General features: G+C 38.5%; 1 protein-coding gene across 3 annotated transcripts in view; it reads left to right on the plus strand.

Moving 5' to 3' along the window:
- The window catches only part of LOC139390765 (proton-coupled amino acid transporter 1-like), an 84,014-nt gene that overhangs the window by 21,956 nt on the left and 45,215 nt on the right, over positions 1 to 16,843 (plus strand). For all 3 annotated transcript variants that reach the window (XM_071138122.1, XM_071138124.1, XM_071138123.1), the window contains one exon: positions 9,738 to 9,822. In XM_071138122.1, the coding sequence (XP_070994223.1) occupies positions 9,738 to 9,822 (85 nt within the window). The remainder of the gene's footprint in view (positions 1 to 9,737; positions 9,823 to 16,843) is intronic.

A 16,843-nucleotide genomic window follows, 5' to 3' on the forward strand; every position in this document is an offset into this window, starting at 1 on the left:
CTACAGTAGTTACAGTAGAATGTGTCTACAGTAGTTACAGTAGAATGTGTCTACAGTAGAATGTGTCTACAGTAGTTACTACTGTAGTTACAGTAGAATGTGTCTACAGTGGAACGTGTCTACAGTAGTTACTACTGTAGTTACAGTAGAATGTGTCTACAGTAGTTACAGTAGAATATGTCTACAGTAGAATGTGTCTACAGTAGTTACTACTATAGTTACAGTAGAATGTGTCTACAGTAATTACAGTAGAATGTGTCTACAGTAGTTACTACTCTAGTTTCAGTAGAATGTGTCTACAGTAGTTACAGTAGAATGTGTCTACAGTAGTTACTACTATAGTTTCAGTAGAATGTGTCTACAGTAGTTTCAGTAGAATGTGTCTACAGTAGTTTCAGTAGACTGTTTCTACAGTAGTTACAGTAGAATGTGTCTACAGTAGTTACTACTATAGTTACAGTAGAATGTGTCTACAGTAGTTACTACTGTAGTTACAGTAGAATGTGTATACAGTAGTTACAGTAGAATGTGTCTAAAGTAGTTACTACTATAGTTCCAGTAGAATGTGTCTACAGTAGTTACTACTGTAGTTACAGTAGAATGTGTCTACAGTAGTTACTACTGTAGTTACAGTAGAATGTGTCTACAGTAGTTACTACTGTAGTTACAGTAGAATGTGTCTACAGTAGAATGTGTCTGCAGTAGTTACTACTGTAGTTACAGTAGAATGTGTCTACAGTAGTTACAGTAGAATGTGTCTACAGTAGTTACATTTAAGTAAGTAGGTTTTAGCTGCCTACTAACTAAGGACTCCAGTACCTTTGACAGTACAGACAATTTTGATATGGGTCGATAGTTGTCAAGTAGCGAAGGATCTCCACCTTTCAGGAGAGGCAGTACACAAGCAGATTTCCATAACTTGGGGATTTCCTTAACATCAGGCGTGAGGTTAAAAATACATGTTAAGGGGGGAGCAATGATATCTGCGGCTAGGCGTAAGAGGCGGGGGTCTAGTTCATCAGGGCCAGAGGATTTTTTTAAATCAATTTCTTTCAGGGCTTTACACACTTCTGAAACAGAGAAGGATGAAAAGGAGAACTTGGTGGAGGAGTGCACAGGGGTGTCAGGTAAATTCATAGGGGGCTCAGTAGTTACTACTGTAGTTACAGTAGAATGTGTCTACAGTAGTTACAGTAGAATATGTCTACAGTAGAATGTGTCTACAGTAGTTACTACTATAGTTACAGTAGAATGTGTCTACAGTAATTACAGTAGAATGTGTCTACAGTAGTTACTACTCTAGTTTCAGTAGAATGTGTCTACAGTAGTTACAGTAGAATGTGTCTACAGTAGTTACTACTATAGTTTCAGTAGAATGTGTCTACAGTAGTTTCAGTAGAATGTGTCTACAGTAGTTTCAGTAGACTGTTTCTACAGTAGTTACAGTAGAATGTGTCTACAGTAGTTACTACTATAGTTACAGTAGAATGTGTCTACAGTAGTTACTACTGTAGTTACAGTAGAATGTGTATACAGTAGTTACAGTAGAATGTGTCTAAAGTAGTTACTACTATAGTTCCAGTAGAATGTGTCTACAGTAGTTACTACTATAGTTTCAGTAGAATGTGTCTACAGTAGTTTCAGTAGAATGTGTCTACAGTAGTTTCAGTAGACTGTTTCTACAGTAGTTACAGTAGAATGTGTCTACAGTAGTTACTACTATAGTTACAGTAGAATGTGTCTACAGTAGTTACTACTGTAGTTACAGTAGAATGTGTATACAGTAGTTACAGTAGAATGTGTCTAAAGTAGTTACTACTATAGTTCCAGTAGAATGTGTCTACAGTAGTTACTACTGTAGTTACAGTAGAATGTGTCTACAGTAGTTACTACTGTAGTTACAGTAGAATGTGTCTACAGTAGTTACTACTGTAGTTACAGTAGAATGTGTCTACAGTAGAATGTGTCTGCAGTAGTTACTACTGTAGTTACAGTAGAATGTGTCTACAGTAGTTACAGTAGAATGTGTCTACAGTAGTTACAGTAGAATGTGTCTACAGTAGTTACAGTAGAATGTGTCTACAGTAGTTACAGTAGAATGTGTCTACAGTGGAATGTGTCTACAGTAGTGTGTCTACAGTGGTTACAGTAGAATGTGTCTACAGTGGTTACAGTAGAATGTGTCTACAGTAGTTACAGTAGAATGTGTCTACAGTAGAATGTGTCTACAGTAGAATGTGTCTACAGTAGTGTGTCTACAGTATATACTGTAGAATGAGTCTACAGTAGAATGTCTACAGTAGTTACTACTGTAGTTACAGTGGAATGTGTCTACAGTGGAACGTGTCTACAGTAGTTACTACTGTAGTTACAGTAGAATGTGTCTACAGTGGAACGTGTCTACAGTAGTTACTACTGTAGTTACAGTAGAATGTGTCTACAGTAGTTACAGTAGAATGTGTCTACAGTAGTTTCAGTAGAATGTGTCTACAGTAGTTTCAGTAGAATGTTTCTACAGTAGTTACAGTAGAATGTGTCTACAGTAGTTACTACTATAGTTACAGTAGAATGTGTCTACAGTAGTTACTACTATAGTTACAGTAGAATGTGTCTACAGTAGTTACTACTGTAGTTACAGTAGAATGTGTATACAGTAGTTACAGTAGAATGTGTCTAAAGTAGTTACTACTATAGTTCCAGTAGAATGTGTCTACAGTAGTTACTACTGTAGTTACAGTAGAATGTGTCTACAGTAGTTACTACTGTAGTTACAGTAGAATGTGTCTACAGTAGAATGTGTCTGCAGTAGTCACTACTGTAGTTACAGTAGAATGTGTCTACAGTAGTTACAGTAGAATGTGTCTACAGTAGTTACAGTAGAATGTGTCTACAGTAGTTACAGTAGAATGTGTCTACAGTAGTTACAGTAGAATGTGTCTACAGTGGAATGTGTCTACAGTAGTGTGTCTACAGTATATACTGTAGAATGAGTCTACAGTAGAATGTCTACAGTAATTACTACTGTAGTTACAGTGGAATGTGTCTACAGTGGAACGTGTCTACAGTAGTTACTACTGTAGTTACAGTAGAATGTGTCTACAGTGGAACGTGTCTACAGTAGTTACTACTGTAGTTACAGTAGAATGTGTCTACAGTAGTTACAGTAGAATGTGTCTACAGTAGTTTCAGTAGAATGTGTCTACAGTAGTTTCAGTAGAATGTGTCTACAGTAGTTACTACTATAGTTACAGTAGAATCTGTCTACAGTAGTTACTACTGTAGTTACAGTAGAATGTGTATACAGTAGTTACAGTAGAATGTGTCTAAAGTAGTTACTACTATAGTTCCAGTAGAATGTGTCTACAGTAGTTACTACTGTAGTTACAGTAGAATGTGTCTACAGTAGTTACTACTGTAGTTACAGTAGAATGTGTCTACAGTAGTTACTACTATAGTTACAGTAGAATGTGTCTACAGTAGTTACAGTAGAATGTGTATACAGTAGTTACTACTATAGTTTCAGTAGAATGTGTCTACAGTAGTTACTACTATAGTTTCAGTAGAATGTGTCTACAGTAGTTTCAGTAGAATGTGTCTACAGTAGTTTCAGTAGAATGTGTCTACAGTAGTTTCAGTAGAATGTGTCTACAGTAGTTACAGTAGAATGTGTCTACAGTAGTTACTACAGTAGTTACAGTAGAATGTGTCTACAGTAGTTACTACTATAGTTACAGTAGAATGTGTCTACAGTAGTTACTACTATAGTTACAGTAGAATGTGTCTACAGTAGTTACTACTGTAGTTACAGTAGAATGTCTACAGTAGTTACTACAGTAGTTACAGTAGAATGTGTCTACAGTAGTTACAGTAGAATGTGTCTACAGTAGAATGTGTCTACAGTAGTTACTACTGTAGTTACAGTAGAATGTGTCTACAGTGGAACGTGTCTACAGTAGTTACTACTGTAGTTACAGTAGAATGTGTCTACAGTAGTTACAGTAGAATATGTCTACAGTAGAATGTGTCTACAGTAGTTACTACTATAGTTACAGTAGAATGTGTCTACAGTAATTACAGTAGAATGTGTCTACAGTAGTTACTACTCTAGTTTCAGTAGAATGTGTCTACAGTAGTTACAGTAGAATGTGTCTACAGTAGTTACTACTATAGTTTCAGTAGAATGTGTCTACAGTAGTTTCAGTAGAATGTGTCTACAGTAGTTTCAGTAGACTGTTTCTACAGTAGTTACAGTAGAATGTGTCTACAGTAGTTACTACTATAGTTACAGTAGAATGTGTCTACAGTAGTTACTACTGTAGTTACAGTAGAATGTGTATACAGTAGTTACAGTAGAATGTGTCTAAAGTAGTTACTACTATAGTTCCAGTAGAATGTGTCTACAGTAGTTACTACTGTAGTTACAGTAGAATGTGTCTACAGTAGTTACTACTGTAGTTACAGTAGAATGTGTCTACAGTAGAATGTGTCTGCAGTAGTTACTACTGTAGTTACAGTAGAATGTGTCTACAGTAGTTACAGTAGAATGTGTCTACAGTAGTTACAGTAGAATGTGTCTACAGTAGTTACAGTAGAATGTGTCTACAGTAGTTACAGTAGAATGTGTCTACAGTAGTTACAGTAGAATGTGTCTACAGTAGTTACAGTAGAATGTGTCTACAGTGGAATGTGTCTACAGTAGTGTGTCTACAGTGGTTACAGTAGAATGTGTCTACAGTGGTTACAGTAGAATGTGTCTACAGTAGTTACAGTAGAATGTGTCTACAGTAGAATGTGTCTACAGTAGAATGTGTCTACAGTAGTGTGTCTACAGTATATACTGTAGAATGAGTCTACAGTAGAATGTCTACAGTAGTTACTACTGTAGTTACAGTGGAATGTGTCTACAGTGGAACGTGTCTACAGTAGTTACTACTGTAGTTACAGTAGAATGTGTCTACAGTGGAACGTGTCTACAGTAGTTACTACTGTAGTTACAGTAGAATGTGTCTACAGTAGTTACAGTAGAATGTGTCTACAGTAGTTTCAGTAGAATGTGTCTACAGTAGTTTCAGTAGAATGTTTCTACAGTAGTTACAGTAGAATGTGTCTACAGTAGTTACTACTATAGTTACAGTAGAATGTGTCTACAGTAGTTACTACTATAGTTACAGTAGAATGTGTCTACAGTAGTTACTACTGTAGTTACAGTAGAATGTGTATACAGTAGTTACAGTAGAATGTGTCTAAAGTAGTTACTACTATAGTTCCAGTAGAATGTGTCTACAGTAGTTACTACTGTAGTTACAGTAGAATGTGTCTACAGTAGTTACTACTGTAGTTACAGTAGAATGTGTCTACAGTAGTTACTACTGTAGTTACAGTAGAATGTGTCTACAGTAGAATGTGTCTGCAGTAGTTACTACTGTAGTTACAGTAGAATGTGTCTACAGTAGTTACAGTAGAATGTGTCTACAGTAGTTACAGTAGAATGTGTCTACAGTAGTTACATTTAAGTAAGTAGGTTTTAGCTGCCTACTAACTAAGGACTCCAGTACCTTTGACAGTACAGACAATTTTGATATGGGTCGATAGTTGTCAAGTAGCGAAGGATCTCCACCTTTCAGGAGAGGCAGTACACAAGCAGATTTCCATAACTTGGGGATTTCCTTAACATCAGGCGTGAGGTTAAAAATACATGTTAAGGGGGGAGCAATGATATCTGCGGCTAGGCGTAAGAGGCGGGGGTCTAGTTCATCAGGGCCAGAGGATTTTTTTAAATCAATTTCTTTCAGGGCTTTACACACTTCTGAAACAGAGAAGGATGAAAAGGAGAACTTGGTGGAGGAGTGCACAGGGGTGTCAGGTAAATTCATAGGGGGCTCAGTAGTTACTACTGTAGTTACAGTAGAATGTGTCTACAGTAGTTACAGTAGAATATGTCTACAGTAGAATGTGTCTACAGTAGTTACTACTATAGTTACAGTAGAATGTGTCTACAGTAATTACAGTAGAATGTGTCTACAGTAGTTACTACTCTAGTTTCAGTAGAATGTGTCTACAGTAGTTACAGTAGAATGTGTCTACAGTAGTTACTACTATAGTTTCAGTAGAATGTGTCTACAGTAGTTTCAGTAGAATGTGTCTACAGTAGTTTCAGTAGACTGTTTCTACAGTAGTTACAGTAGAATGTGTCTACAGTAGTTACTACTATAGTTACAGTAGAATGTGTCTACAGTAGTTACTACTGTAGTTACAGTAGAATGTGTATACAGTAGTTACAGTAGAATGTGTCTAAAGTAGTTACTACTATAGTTCCAGTAGAATGTGTCTACAGTAGTTACTACTGTAGTTACAGTAGAATGTGTCTACAGTAGTTACTACTGTAGTTACAGTAGAATGTGTCTACAGTAGTTACTACTGTAGTTACAGTAGAATGTGTCTACAGTAGAATGTGTCTGCAGTAGTTACTACTGTAGTTACAGTAGAATGTGTCTACAGTAGTTACAGTAGAATGTGTCTACAGTAGTTACAGTAGAATGTGTCTACAGTAGTTACAGTAGAATGTGTCTACAGTAGTTACAGTAGATTGTGTCTACAGTAGTTACAGTAGAATGTGTCTACAGTAGTTACAGTAGAATGTGTCTACAGTGGAATGTGTCTACAGTAGTGTGTCTACAGTGGTTACAGTAGAATGTGTCTACAGTGGTTACAGTAGAATGTGTCTACAGTAGTTACAGTAGAATGTGTCTACAGTAGAATGTGTCTACAGTAGAATGTGTCTACAGTAGTGTGTCTACAGTATATACTGTAGAATGAGTCTACAGTAGAATGTCTACAGTAGTTACTACTGTAGTTACAGTGGAATGTGTCTACAGTGGAACGTGTCTACAGTAGTTACTACTGTAGTTACAGTAGAATGTGTCTACAGTGGAACGTGTCTACAGTAGTTACTACTGTAGTTACAGTAGAATGTGTCTACAGTAGTTACAGTAGAATGTGTCTACAGTAGTTTCAGTAGAATGTGTCTACAGTAGTTTCAGTAGAATGTTTCTACAGTAGTTACAGTAGAATGTGTCTACAGTAGTTACTACTATAGTTACAGTAGAATGTGTCTACAGTAGTTACTACTATAGTTACAGTAGAATGTGTCTACAGTAGTTACTACTGTAGTTACAGTAGAATGTGTATACAGTAGTTACAGTAGAATGTGTCTAAAGTAGTTACTACTATAGTTCCAGTAGAATGTGTCTACAGTAGTTACTACTGTAGTTACAGTAGAATGTGTCTACAGTAGTTACTACTGTAGTTACAGTAGAATGTGTCTACAGTAGTTACTACTGTAGTTACAGTAGAATGTGTCTACAGTAGAATGTGTCTGCAGTAGTTACTACTGTAGTTACAGTAGAATGTGTCTACAGTAGTTACAGTATAATGTGTCTACAGTAGTTACAGTAGAATGTGTCTACAGTAGTTACAGTAGAATGTGTCTACAGTAGTTACAGTAGATTGTGTCTACAGTAGTTACAGTAGAATGTGTCTACAGTAGTTACAGTAGAATGTGTCTACAGTAGTTACAGTAGAATGTGTCTACAGTAGTTACAGTAGAATGTGTCTACAGTAGTTACAGTAGAATGTGTCTACAGTAGTTACAGTAGAATGTGTCTACAGTAGTTACAGTAGATTGTGTCTACAGTAGTTACAGTAGAATGTGTCTACAGTAGTTACAGTAGAATGTGTCTACAGTAGTTACAGTAGAATGTGTCTACAGTAGTTACATTTAAGTAAGTAGGTTTTAGCTGCCTACTAACTAAGGACTCCAGTACCTTTGACAGTACAGACAATTTTGATATGGGTCGATAGTTGTCAAGTAGCGAAGGATCTCCACCTTTCAGGAGAGGCAGTACACAAGCAGATTTCCATAACTTGGGGATTTCCTTAGCATCAGGCGTGAGGTTAAAAATACATGTTAAGGGGGGAGCAATGATATCTGCGGCTAGGCGTAAGAGGCGGGGGTCTAGTTCATCAGGGCCAGAGGATTTTTTAAAATCAATTTCTTTCAGGGCTTTACACACTTCTGAAACAGAGAAGGATGAAAAGGAGAACTTGGTGGAGGAGTGCACAGGGGTGTCAGGTAAATTCATAGGGGGCTCAGTAGTTACTACTCTAGTTTCAGTAGAATGTGTCTACAGTAGTTACAGTAGAATGTGTCTACAGTAGTTACTACTATAGTTTCAGTAGAATGTGTCTACAGTAGTTTCAGTAGAATGTGTCTACAGTAGTTACAGTAGAATGTGTCTACAGTAGTTTCAGTAGAATGTGTCTACAGTAGTTTCAGTAGAATGTTTCTACAGTAGTTACAGTAGAATGTGTCTACAGTAGTTACTACTATAGTTACGGTAGAATGTGTCTACAGTAGTTACTACTGTAGTTACAGTAGAATGTGTATACAGTAGTTACAGTAGAATGTGTCTAAAGTAGTTACTACTATAGTTCCAGTAGAATGTGTCTACAGTAGTTACTACTGTAGTTACAGTAGAATGTGTCTACAGTAGTTACTACTGTAGTTACAGTAGAATGTGTCTACAGTAGTTACTACTGTAGTTACAGTAGAATGTGTCTACAGTAGAATGTGTCTGCAGTAGTTATTACTGTAGATACAGTAGAATGTGTCTACAGTAGTTACAGTAGAATGTGTCTACAGTAGTTACAGTAGAATGTGTCTACAGTAGTTACAGTAGATTGTGTCTACAGTAGTTACAGTAGATTGTGTCTACAGTAGTTACAGTAGATTGTGTCTACAGTAGTTACAGTAGATTGTGTCTACAGTAGTTACAGTAGATTGTGTCTACAGTAGTTACAGTAGATTGTGTCTACAGTAGTTACAGTAGAATGTGTCTACAGTAGTTACAGTAGAATGTGTCTACAGTAGTTACAGTAGATTGTGTCTACAGTAGAATGTGTCTACAGTAGTTACAGTAGAATGTGTCTACAGTAGTTACAGTAGACTGTGTCTACAGTAGTTACAGTAGACTGTGTCTACAGTAGTTACAGTAGACTGTGTCTACAGTAGAATGTGTCTACATTAGTTACAGTAGAATGTGTCTACAGTAGTTACTACTGTAGTTACAGTAGAATGTGTCTACAGTAGTGTGTCTACAGTGGTTACAGTAGAATGTGTCTACAGTGGTTACAGTAGAATGTGTCTACAGTGGTTACAGTAGAATGTGTCTACAGTAGTTACAGTAGAATGTGTCTACAGTAGTTACTGTAGAATGTGTCTACAGTAGAATGTGTCTACAGTAGTTACTTTAGAATGTGTCTACAGTAGAATGTGTCTACAGTAGAATGTGTCTACAGTAGAATGTGTACAGTAGTTACTGTATAATGAGTCTACAGTACAATGTGTCTACAGTAGAATGTGTCCACAGTAGAATGTGTCTACAGTAGAATGTGTCTACAGTGGAATGTGTCTACAGTAGTGTGTCTACAGTAGTTACTGTAGAATGAGTCTACAGTAGAATGTCTACAGTAGTTACTGTAGAATGTGTCTACAGGAAGGTTATGAATCACATTAAATGTATTCTGTAATAACAAGTTAAACTCCCTCTAGTCTTCTATATTATGGCTTGTGTTTTCACCTTATTCAGTAAGTGTTTGGTTTAATATCTGGTGTTTTCAGTCCCCTCTAATGTTTAGAAACAATGTTTATTTGTGTCCTTGTCCCTGTTTTCCTTCAGGCGGATAGTAAACGTGTTTCTGATCATCACCCAGCTGGGTTTCTGCTGTGTCTACTTCGTCTTCCTCAGTGACAACGTCAAACAGGTAGGGGGACATGTCATCAAGTTGACTAGTACTGTTTCACACCACCAGGTGGTGGTGTTTCCTTCTTCCTGAGCAGTACCAGCAGTTTGGATGTTATCATCACTGGAGTCAACAAGATACCAGCAGTTTGGATGTTATTTAAAAAATATATATATTTTACCTTTTATTTATACAGGTGTTTTCTCATTGAGATAATCTCTTTTCCAAGAGAGACCTGGTCCAATAGCAGCACAGGGAACAACGTTTCAGACAAAACCACTTACATACACGAACACAACATTAAACAAAACTATCAACACACATACAGTACAACAGATACATATTACAATTAAAAACACAAACATCTTGACTAAAAATAGCTGGCCTAAATACAATTACACTCTTCTATGATATATATACATCGATCAAGTGTTTAAACTCCACCCACGAAACTAGATCATCACATTTTAAAATGTTCAGGAGAGAATTCCAGGACCATGGAGCTGAGTAACTAAAACTATTTCTACCATAACCTGTTCTAATTTTTGGTACCGTTAGAAGCAAATCAGAATGGGACCGTAATTGATATTTATTTACTGACCTGACTTAAAAAGAACAGAGATAAAATGGCATTTTACCCAACATGGCCTTATAAATCAGTGTATACCAGTGTTTAAGCCTACGCAAGATCAATGATGACCAGCCAACAGCGCTGTAGAGATCACAATGATGTGTTAGACGTTTCTGATTTGTACTGAATCTGAGGGCTGCATGATACACTGAATCAAGTGCTCTCAGAGTAGTGGCTGAGGCCTGCATATATATATATATAACATCACTAAAATCTAAAACCGACAGTAATGTACATCGTACCAGCTCCTTCCTGGCATCAAAAGCAAAACCAGACTTATGCCGGTAATAAAATCCTATTTTCAGCTTGAGCTTCCTTATCAAGTTCTCTACATGCACAATGAAGCTCAGCTTATCATCAACCCACACACCCAAATATTTGTACACTTTAACTTTCTCTATAGTATGTCCAGCCAATGTAGCAATGACATGATTAGTAACATGCCTGGCATTTGAAAATACCATGCATTTTGTTTTACCCAAATTTAGAATCAGCTTTAAATCATACAGATTCTGTTGTATGATGTTAAATGCTCTTTGGGCATTTTCTAAAGATAAACTACTACCACTTGAATAAATAACAGTATCATCTGCATAAAAATTAACATCTACTGTTTCAATAAGATCCCCATGTTGTTGATATACAAAATGAACAACAGTGGGCCCAAAATAGAACCTTGCGGAACACCTGAGCAAACCTCTATGGACTCAGATTTACAACCATCCACCATTACACATTGTGTACGATTTGATAGGTAATTTATAAACCAATCTAGAGCATGACCAGCAATTCCACAACATTTCAACCTTTGCACTAACACAGCATGGTCCACGGTGGCAAAATCCTTCGACAAATCAACAAAAACAGACACACAATGTCACTTCTTATCAAGAGCACAGTGGATGTCATTTAAAACCTTCAATGTTACTGAAACAGTGCTGTGGCCAGGCCTAAAACCTGATTGCATTCCATTTAAGTAAGTAGGTTTTAGCTGCCTACTAACTAAGGACTCCAGTACCTTTGACAGTACAGACAATTTTGATATGGGTCGATAGTTGTCAAGTAGCGAAGGATCTCCACCTTTCAGGAGAGGCAGTACACAAGCAGATTTCCATAACTTGGGGATTTCCTTAACATCAGGCGTGAGGTTAAAAATACATGTTAAGGGGGGAGCAATGATATCTGCGGCTAGGCGTAAGAGGCGGGGGTCTAGTTCATCAGGGCCAGAGGATTTTTTAAAATCAATTTCTTTCAGGGCTTTACACACTTCTGAAACAGAGAAGGATGAAAAGGAGAACTTGGTGGAGGAGTGCACAGGGGTATCAGGTAAATTCATAGGGGGCTCAATTATACCTTTGACCATTTCAAATAAACTGCCTGCATCTAAAAAATGCTTGTTCAAGGCTTTCAGAATGGAGGTTCTCTCAGTTACAATCTGTGTGTCCACCAACAGGAAGCTGTGTATCTTTTCTGCACTCCAAACCTTTCACTACTTGTCAACATTTGGATGGATTATTTACATTTTGTGAAGTAGATTACAGGTAGTGGTCTGCTTTCAATTTACGTATCATAGCCACACCTATATTTCGAAGACGTTTAAAAGCCATCCAATCATCTGCCAAACCAGTCCCTCTTGCTTTAGCCCACGTAGCATGATTTTTGTAAGTTCCTTAGTAAACCAAGGGTTCTCTCTGCCCTTAATCCTGAATTAAAAGAAAGGGGTTATCATCACTGGAGTGGACAAGATTCCAGCAGTTTGGATGTTATCATCACTGGAGTGGACAAGATACCAGCAGTTTAGATGTTATCATCACTGGAGTGGACACGATTCCAGCAGTTTGGATGTTATCATCACTGGTGTGAGCAAGATTCCAGCAGTTTGGATGTTATCATCACTGGTGTGAACAAGATTCCAGCAGTTTAGATGTTATCATCACTGGTGTGGACAAGATTCCAGCAGTTTAGATGTTATCATCACTGGTGTGGACAAGATTCCAGCAGTTTAGATGTTATCATCACTGGTGTGGACAAGATTCCAGCAGTTTGGTTGTTATCATCACTGGAGTGGACAAGATTCCAGCCAAACTCTTTTGCTTGTTCTGTTACTCAGCTACAGTGCATTCGGAAAGTATTCAGACCTCTTGACTTTTTCCACATTTTGTTACATTACAGCCTTATTCTAAAATGGATTAAATCGTTCCCCCCCCCCCTCATCAACCTACACACAATACCCCATAATGACAAAGCGAAAACAGGTTTTTAGAAATTTTTACAAATGTATTAAAAACAAATACCTTATTTACATAAGTATTCAGACTCGGAATTGAGCTCCAGTGCTTTCTGTTTTCCATTGATCGTCCTTGAGACGGTTCTACTACTTGATTGGAGTCCATTGGACACTGTGAAAGCTTAAACCAAGTTTATTCTTCCCAAAGGATCGAACAGCTGAATCGACAAAAACATGTTTACAATAGTGGTGGTATTTGTACCCCACTTTGGGTGAAGTCTCCTCCTTCTCGCTAAACATTGTATCTTTATGACGGTTAAAGTAGCTTCCAGACCCAATCTGTATGTCTACAGTGGAATCTCTCATTAGCTCCGCTTCCTCTGTCATGGCGTCTTCAAGCTCACTCATTATGCAGCTAGACCTCACTTCACGTGACAGCTTTCACCCCTCCCGAGGAGAGACATGACGATCTTTACTGCTGCAGGTGCTGTACGGAGTACTGTGTGTGCACTCAATCTCCAGAATTCAGCCCGTGCCCTCGGTTATCTCTTGCTCAGCCCGTGCCCTCGGTTATCTCTTGCTCGTGCCACTTCCACTTGGGAATATACACACTGCAACGCATGGGTCATTTCCTGACGACGTAGATCCACTAGATCACTAATTTGTGACGTGACTAACAGCCCCCGGTTCTCCCATCGTTCTCCCAGTTACCCGCTACCAAGCCATGTGACATGAGTCCTCAAACTGATATCCCAACAATGCTACTAAAGTAATGCCCATGATGATGCATACCTCAAACTCCCTCATTTATACCGTAGTCCCATTCCAAGCTGTTTGCTATAGCCTTCTTCAATTACTGTCCCTACAGCGACTGCCGTGAGTAATTACTTCATGGAATCTGTCAAGTGTTCGCCTGTTGTTATGAATGGGGAAGAGATGAATGAAGTTGGAAGAATATCCAACCTAACAAAACTCTTGAGTCACAGGTTTCTTGAAAGTTGACAATAGTGATGGTATTTCAGACACTATCTCTTCTACTCTCACCATGATCTGGGTCTGTGTTAACGTTCAATTGAACTCCTAATAGACCCTATATTTTGCACAGTTAGCTTCGTAGAGAGACAGGAGGACAGTTATCTCCAGTACCAATATACAGTTGAGGTCAGAAGTTTACATCCACTTAGGTTGGAGTCATTAAAACTTGTTTTTCAACCACTCCACAAATGTATTGTTAACAAACTATAGTTTTGGCAAGTCGGTTAGGACATCTACTTTGTGCATGACACAAGTAATTTTTCCAACAATTGTTTACAGACAGATTATTTCACTTATAATTCACTATATCACAATTCCAGTGGGTCAGAAGTTTACATACACTAAGTTGACTGTGCCTTTAAACAGCTTGGAAAATTCCAGAAAATGATGTCATGGCTTTAGAAGCTTCTGATAGGCTAATTGACATCATTTGAGTCAATTGGAGGTGTACCTGTGGATGTATTTGAAGGCCTACCTTCAAACTCTCAAATGAAATCAGCCAAGACCTGAGGAAAATAAACACAAGGACCTTGTGAAGATGCTGGAGGAAACAGGTACAAAAGTATCTATATCCACAGTAAAACAAGTTCTATATTGACATAACCTGAAAGGCCGCTCAGCAAGGAAGAAGCCACTGCTCCAAAACTGCCATAAAAAAGCCAGACTACGGTTTGCGACTGCACGTGGGGACAAAGATCGTACTTTTTGGAGAAATGTCCTCTGGTCTGATGAAACAAAAATAGAACTGTTTGGCCACAATGACCATCGTTGTGTTTGGAGAAAAAAGGGGGACACTTGCAAGCCGAAGAACACCATTCCAACCGTGAAGCATGAGAGGGGGGGGGGGTCAGCATTATGTTGTAGAGGTGCTTTGCTGCAGGAGGGACTGGTGCACTTCACAAAATAGATGGCATCATAAGGGAGGAAAATTATGTGGAAATATTGAAGCAACATCTCAAGGCATCAGTTAAAGCAATGACCCTAAGCATACTTCCAAAGTTGTGGCAAAATGGCTTAAGGACAACAAAGTCAAGGTAATGGAGTGGCCATCACAAAGCCCTGACCTCAGTCCTATAGAACATTTGTGGGCAGAACTGAAAACGCGTGTGCGAGCAAGGAGGCCTACAAACCTGACTCAGTTACACCAGCTCTGTCAGGAGGAATGGGACAAAATTCACCCAATTTATTGTGGGAAGCTTGTGGAAGCCTACCTGAAACCTTTGACCTTTGTTAAACAATTTAAAGTCAATGCTACCAAATACTAATTGAGTGTATGTAAACTTCTCACCCACTGGGAATGTGATGAAAGAAATAAAAGCTTAAATAAATCATTCTCTCTACTATTATTCTGACATTTCACATTCTTAAAATAAGTTGGTGATCCTAACTCACCTAACACACTCACCTAACACCTAACACAGCACATTTTTACTCGGATTAAATGTCAGGAATTGTGAAAAACTGAGTTTAAATGTATTTGGCTAAGGTGTATGTAAACTTCCAACTTCAACTGTACATAGTCTCTGGGAATGATACCACTCTATCACCACGACCTTCCGTAATGAGCCTCCTCTGATCTCCACCCCAGTCACATTCCATCTCACTTAACAGCCTTCCTTAATGAGCCTACACTGATCTCCACCCCAGTCACATTCCATCTCCCTTAACAACCTTCCTTAATGAGCCTCCACTGATCTCCACCCCAGTCACATTCCATCTCCCTTAACAACCTTCCTTAATGAGCCTCCACTGATCTCCACCCCAGTCACATTCCATCTCACTTAACAACCTTCCTTAATGAGCCTCCACTGATCTCCACCCCAGTCACATTCCATCTCCCTTAACAGCCTTGTGCAAACCTTTTGTCTCAACCACAGGCCTCGTGTGAACCTTGCCTCCTGCTACAGATACATGTGCACATATAGCATTCCATCTAACCCATAACACACTAGTCACTACTCCTAATGCACTTCTACAGTTATAAACATACTAAAACATTCTTAAATCAATTAGTCAATATAAATCTGTCCTTCCTCTGGAACAATGATTCCACGAGACCTAAAAACAAGGAAGGAAAGAGGGAAAAAAAGTACATGTTTAATCATTTCACAGCACCTTTGATGCAACTTAAACTGGGGAAAGAACTGTCCATCTGTTATGTTCTATGCCCTTGTGATGCCCGGCTCCTTCCATTTTCATCCTTGGGTGTTAATAACGCAAGACACAGACTATGAGCCTTGTATGCAATTCATTGTACCGTATCATCCAGCAATCTATATGTATTGTTGCGGTTTTAACATTAAAATTCTGATGACCATGGTAAAAAAAAATTACAAAAAAATGATGTTTGAACCTAGCTATCATCCAGTGAGTTCTCTAATAACCTCCCTGTCTAAGGACACTTAAAGATAAGGTTTCTAGAGCCCTCCCTAGGCATAATACATTTGGGCAGTGCACCCACCCCTCACAGTTTGAGAGCAACTCTCTCTCGCTGTAGCTAAAGCATAACTAAATCATTTTATAAATGATCCAACTCAAATTTAGAATGACAGTTCTTTAGTGTTTTACTTTGAGTCTTATCACGTGAGTTTGAGCTTCTCAACCTGGCACACATCATCACGGTTAGAATGTACATTTATAAACGGGGCCTTTTAATTGCCGGTAATGACTATTCTCATTACAACCCCCCTTTTGTCCCTGTTTTCCTGTTGTGAGTGGCATGGCAATGAAAGATCGCTATCTCCAACGTATTCTTTGTCTAAATTGTTCGCAGTGTGTAGGCCTTCCTCAATCCCACCCCCTCTCCTCCCGGGCATTTCCTCCTTCGCAACAGCACATATGTAACTCTTGTCTGTCACTTTTGATGGCCCTTGGTAATGTCCCGAATTCAATATAAAGGAATACGTTTTTCCCCACATACACAAGCCTCTCACCTGAGCCGCTACCACCATTCTGTCTGGTCCATTTCTCTCAGCAGTACACCAGGAGCATGATAGAAGTTTGCATGTAATCTCTCTCCGTGCTCACTCCATATGTGCGGTCTCCGGACTCATGGCACACTCCTGCTGCCCGTACGTACCCAGGTTAATGGCTCGGACTCAGATTGGAGTGTTAAGTCACTGTCACATTGAACGCCTTCGTTGCTCTTT

Source organism: Oncorhynchus clarkii, chromosome 31, assembly GCF_045791955.1.
Source record: "Oncorhynchus clarkii lewisi isolate Uvic-CL-2024 chromosome 31, UVic_Ocla_1.0, whole genome shotgun sequence".
In the NCBI taxonomy this organism is placed as follows: domain Eukaryota; kingdom Metazoa; phylum Chordata; class Actinopteri; order Salmoniformes; family Salmonidae; genus Oncorhynchus; species Oncorhynchus clarkii.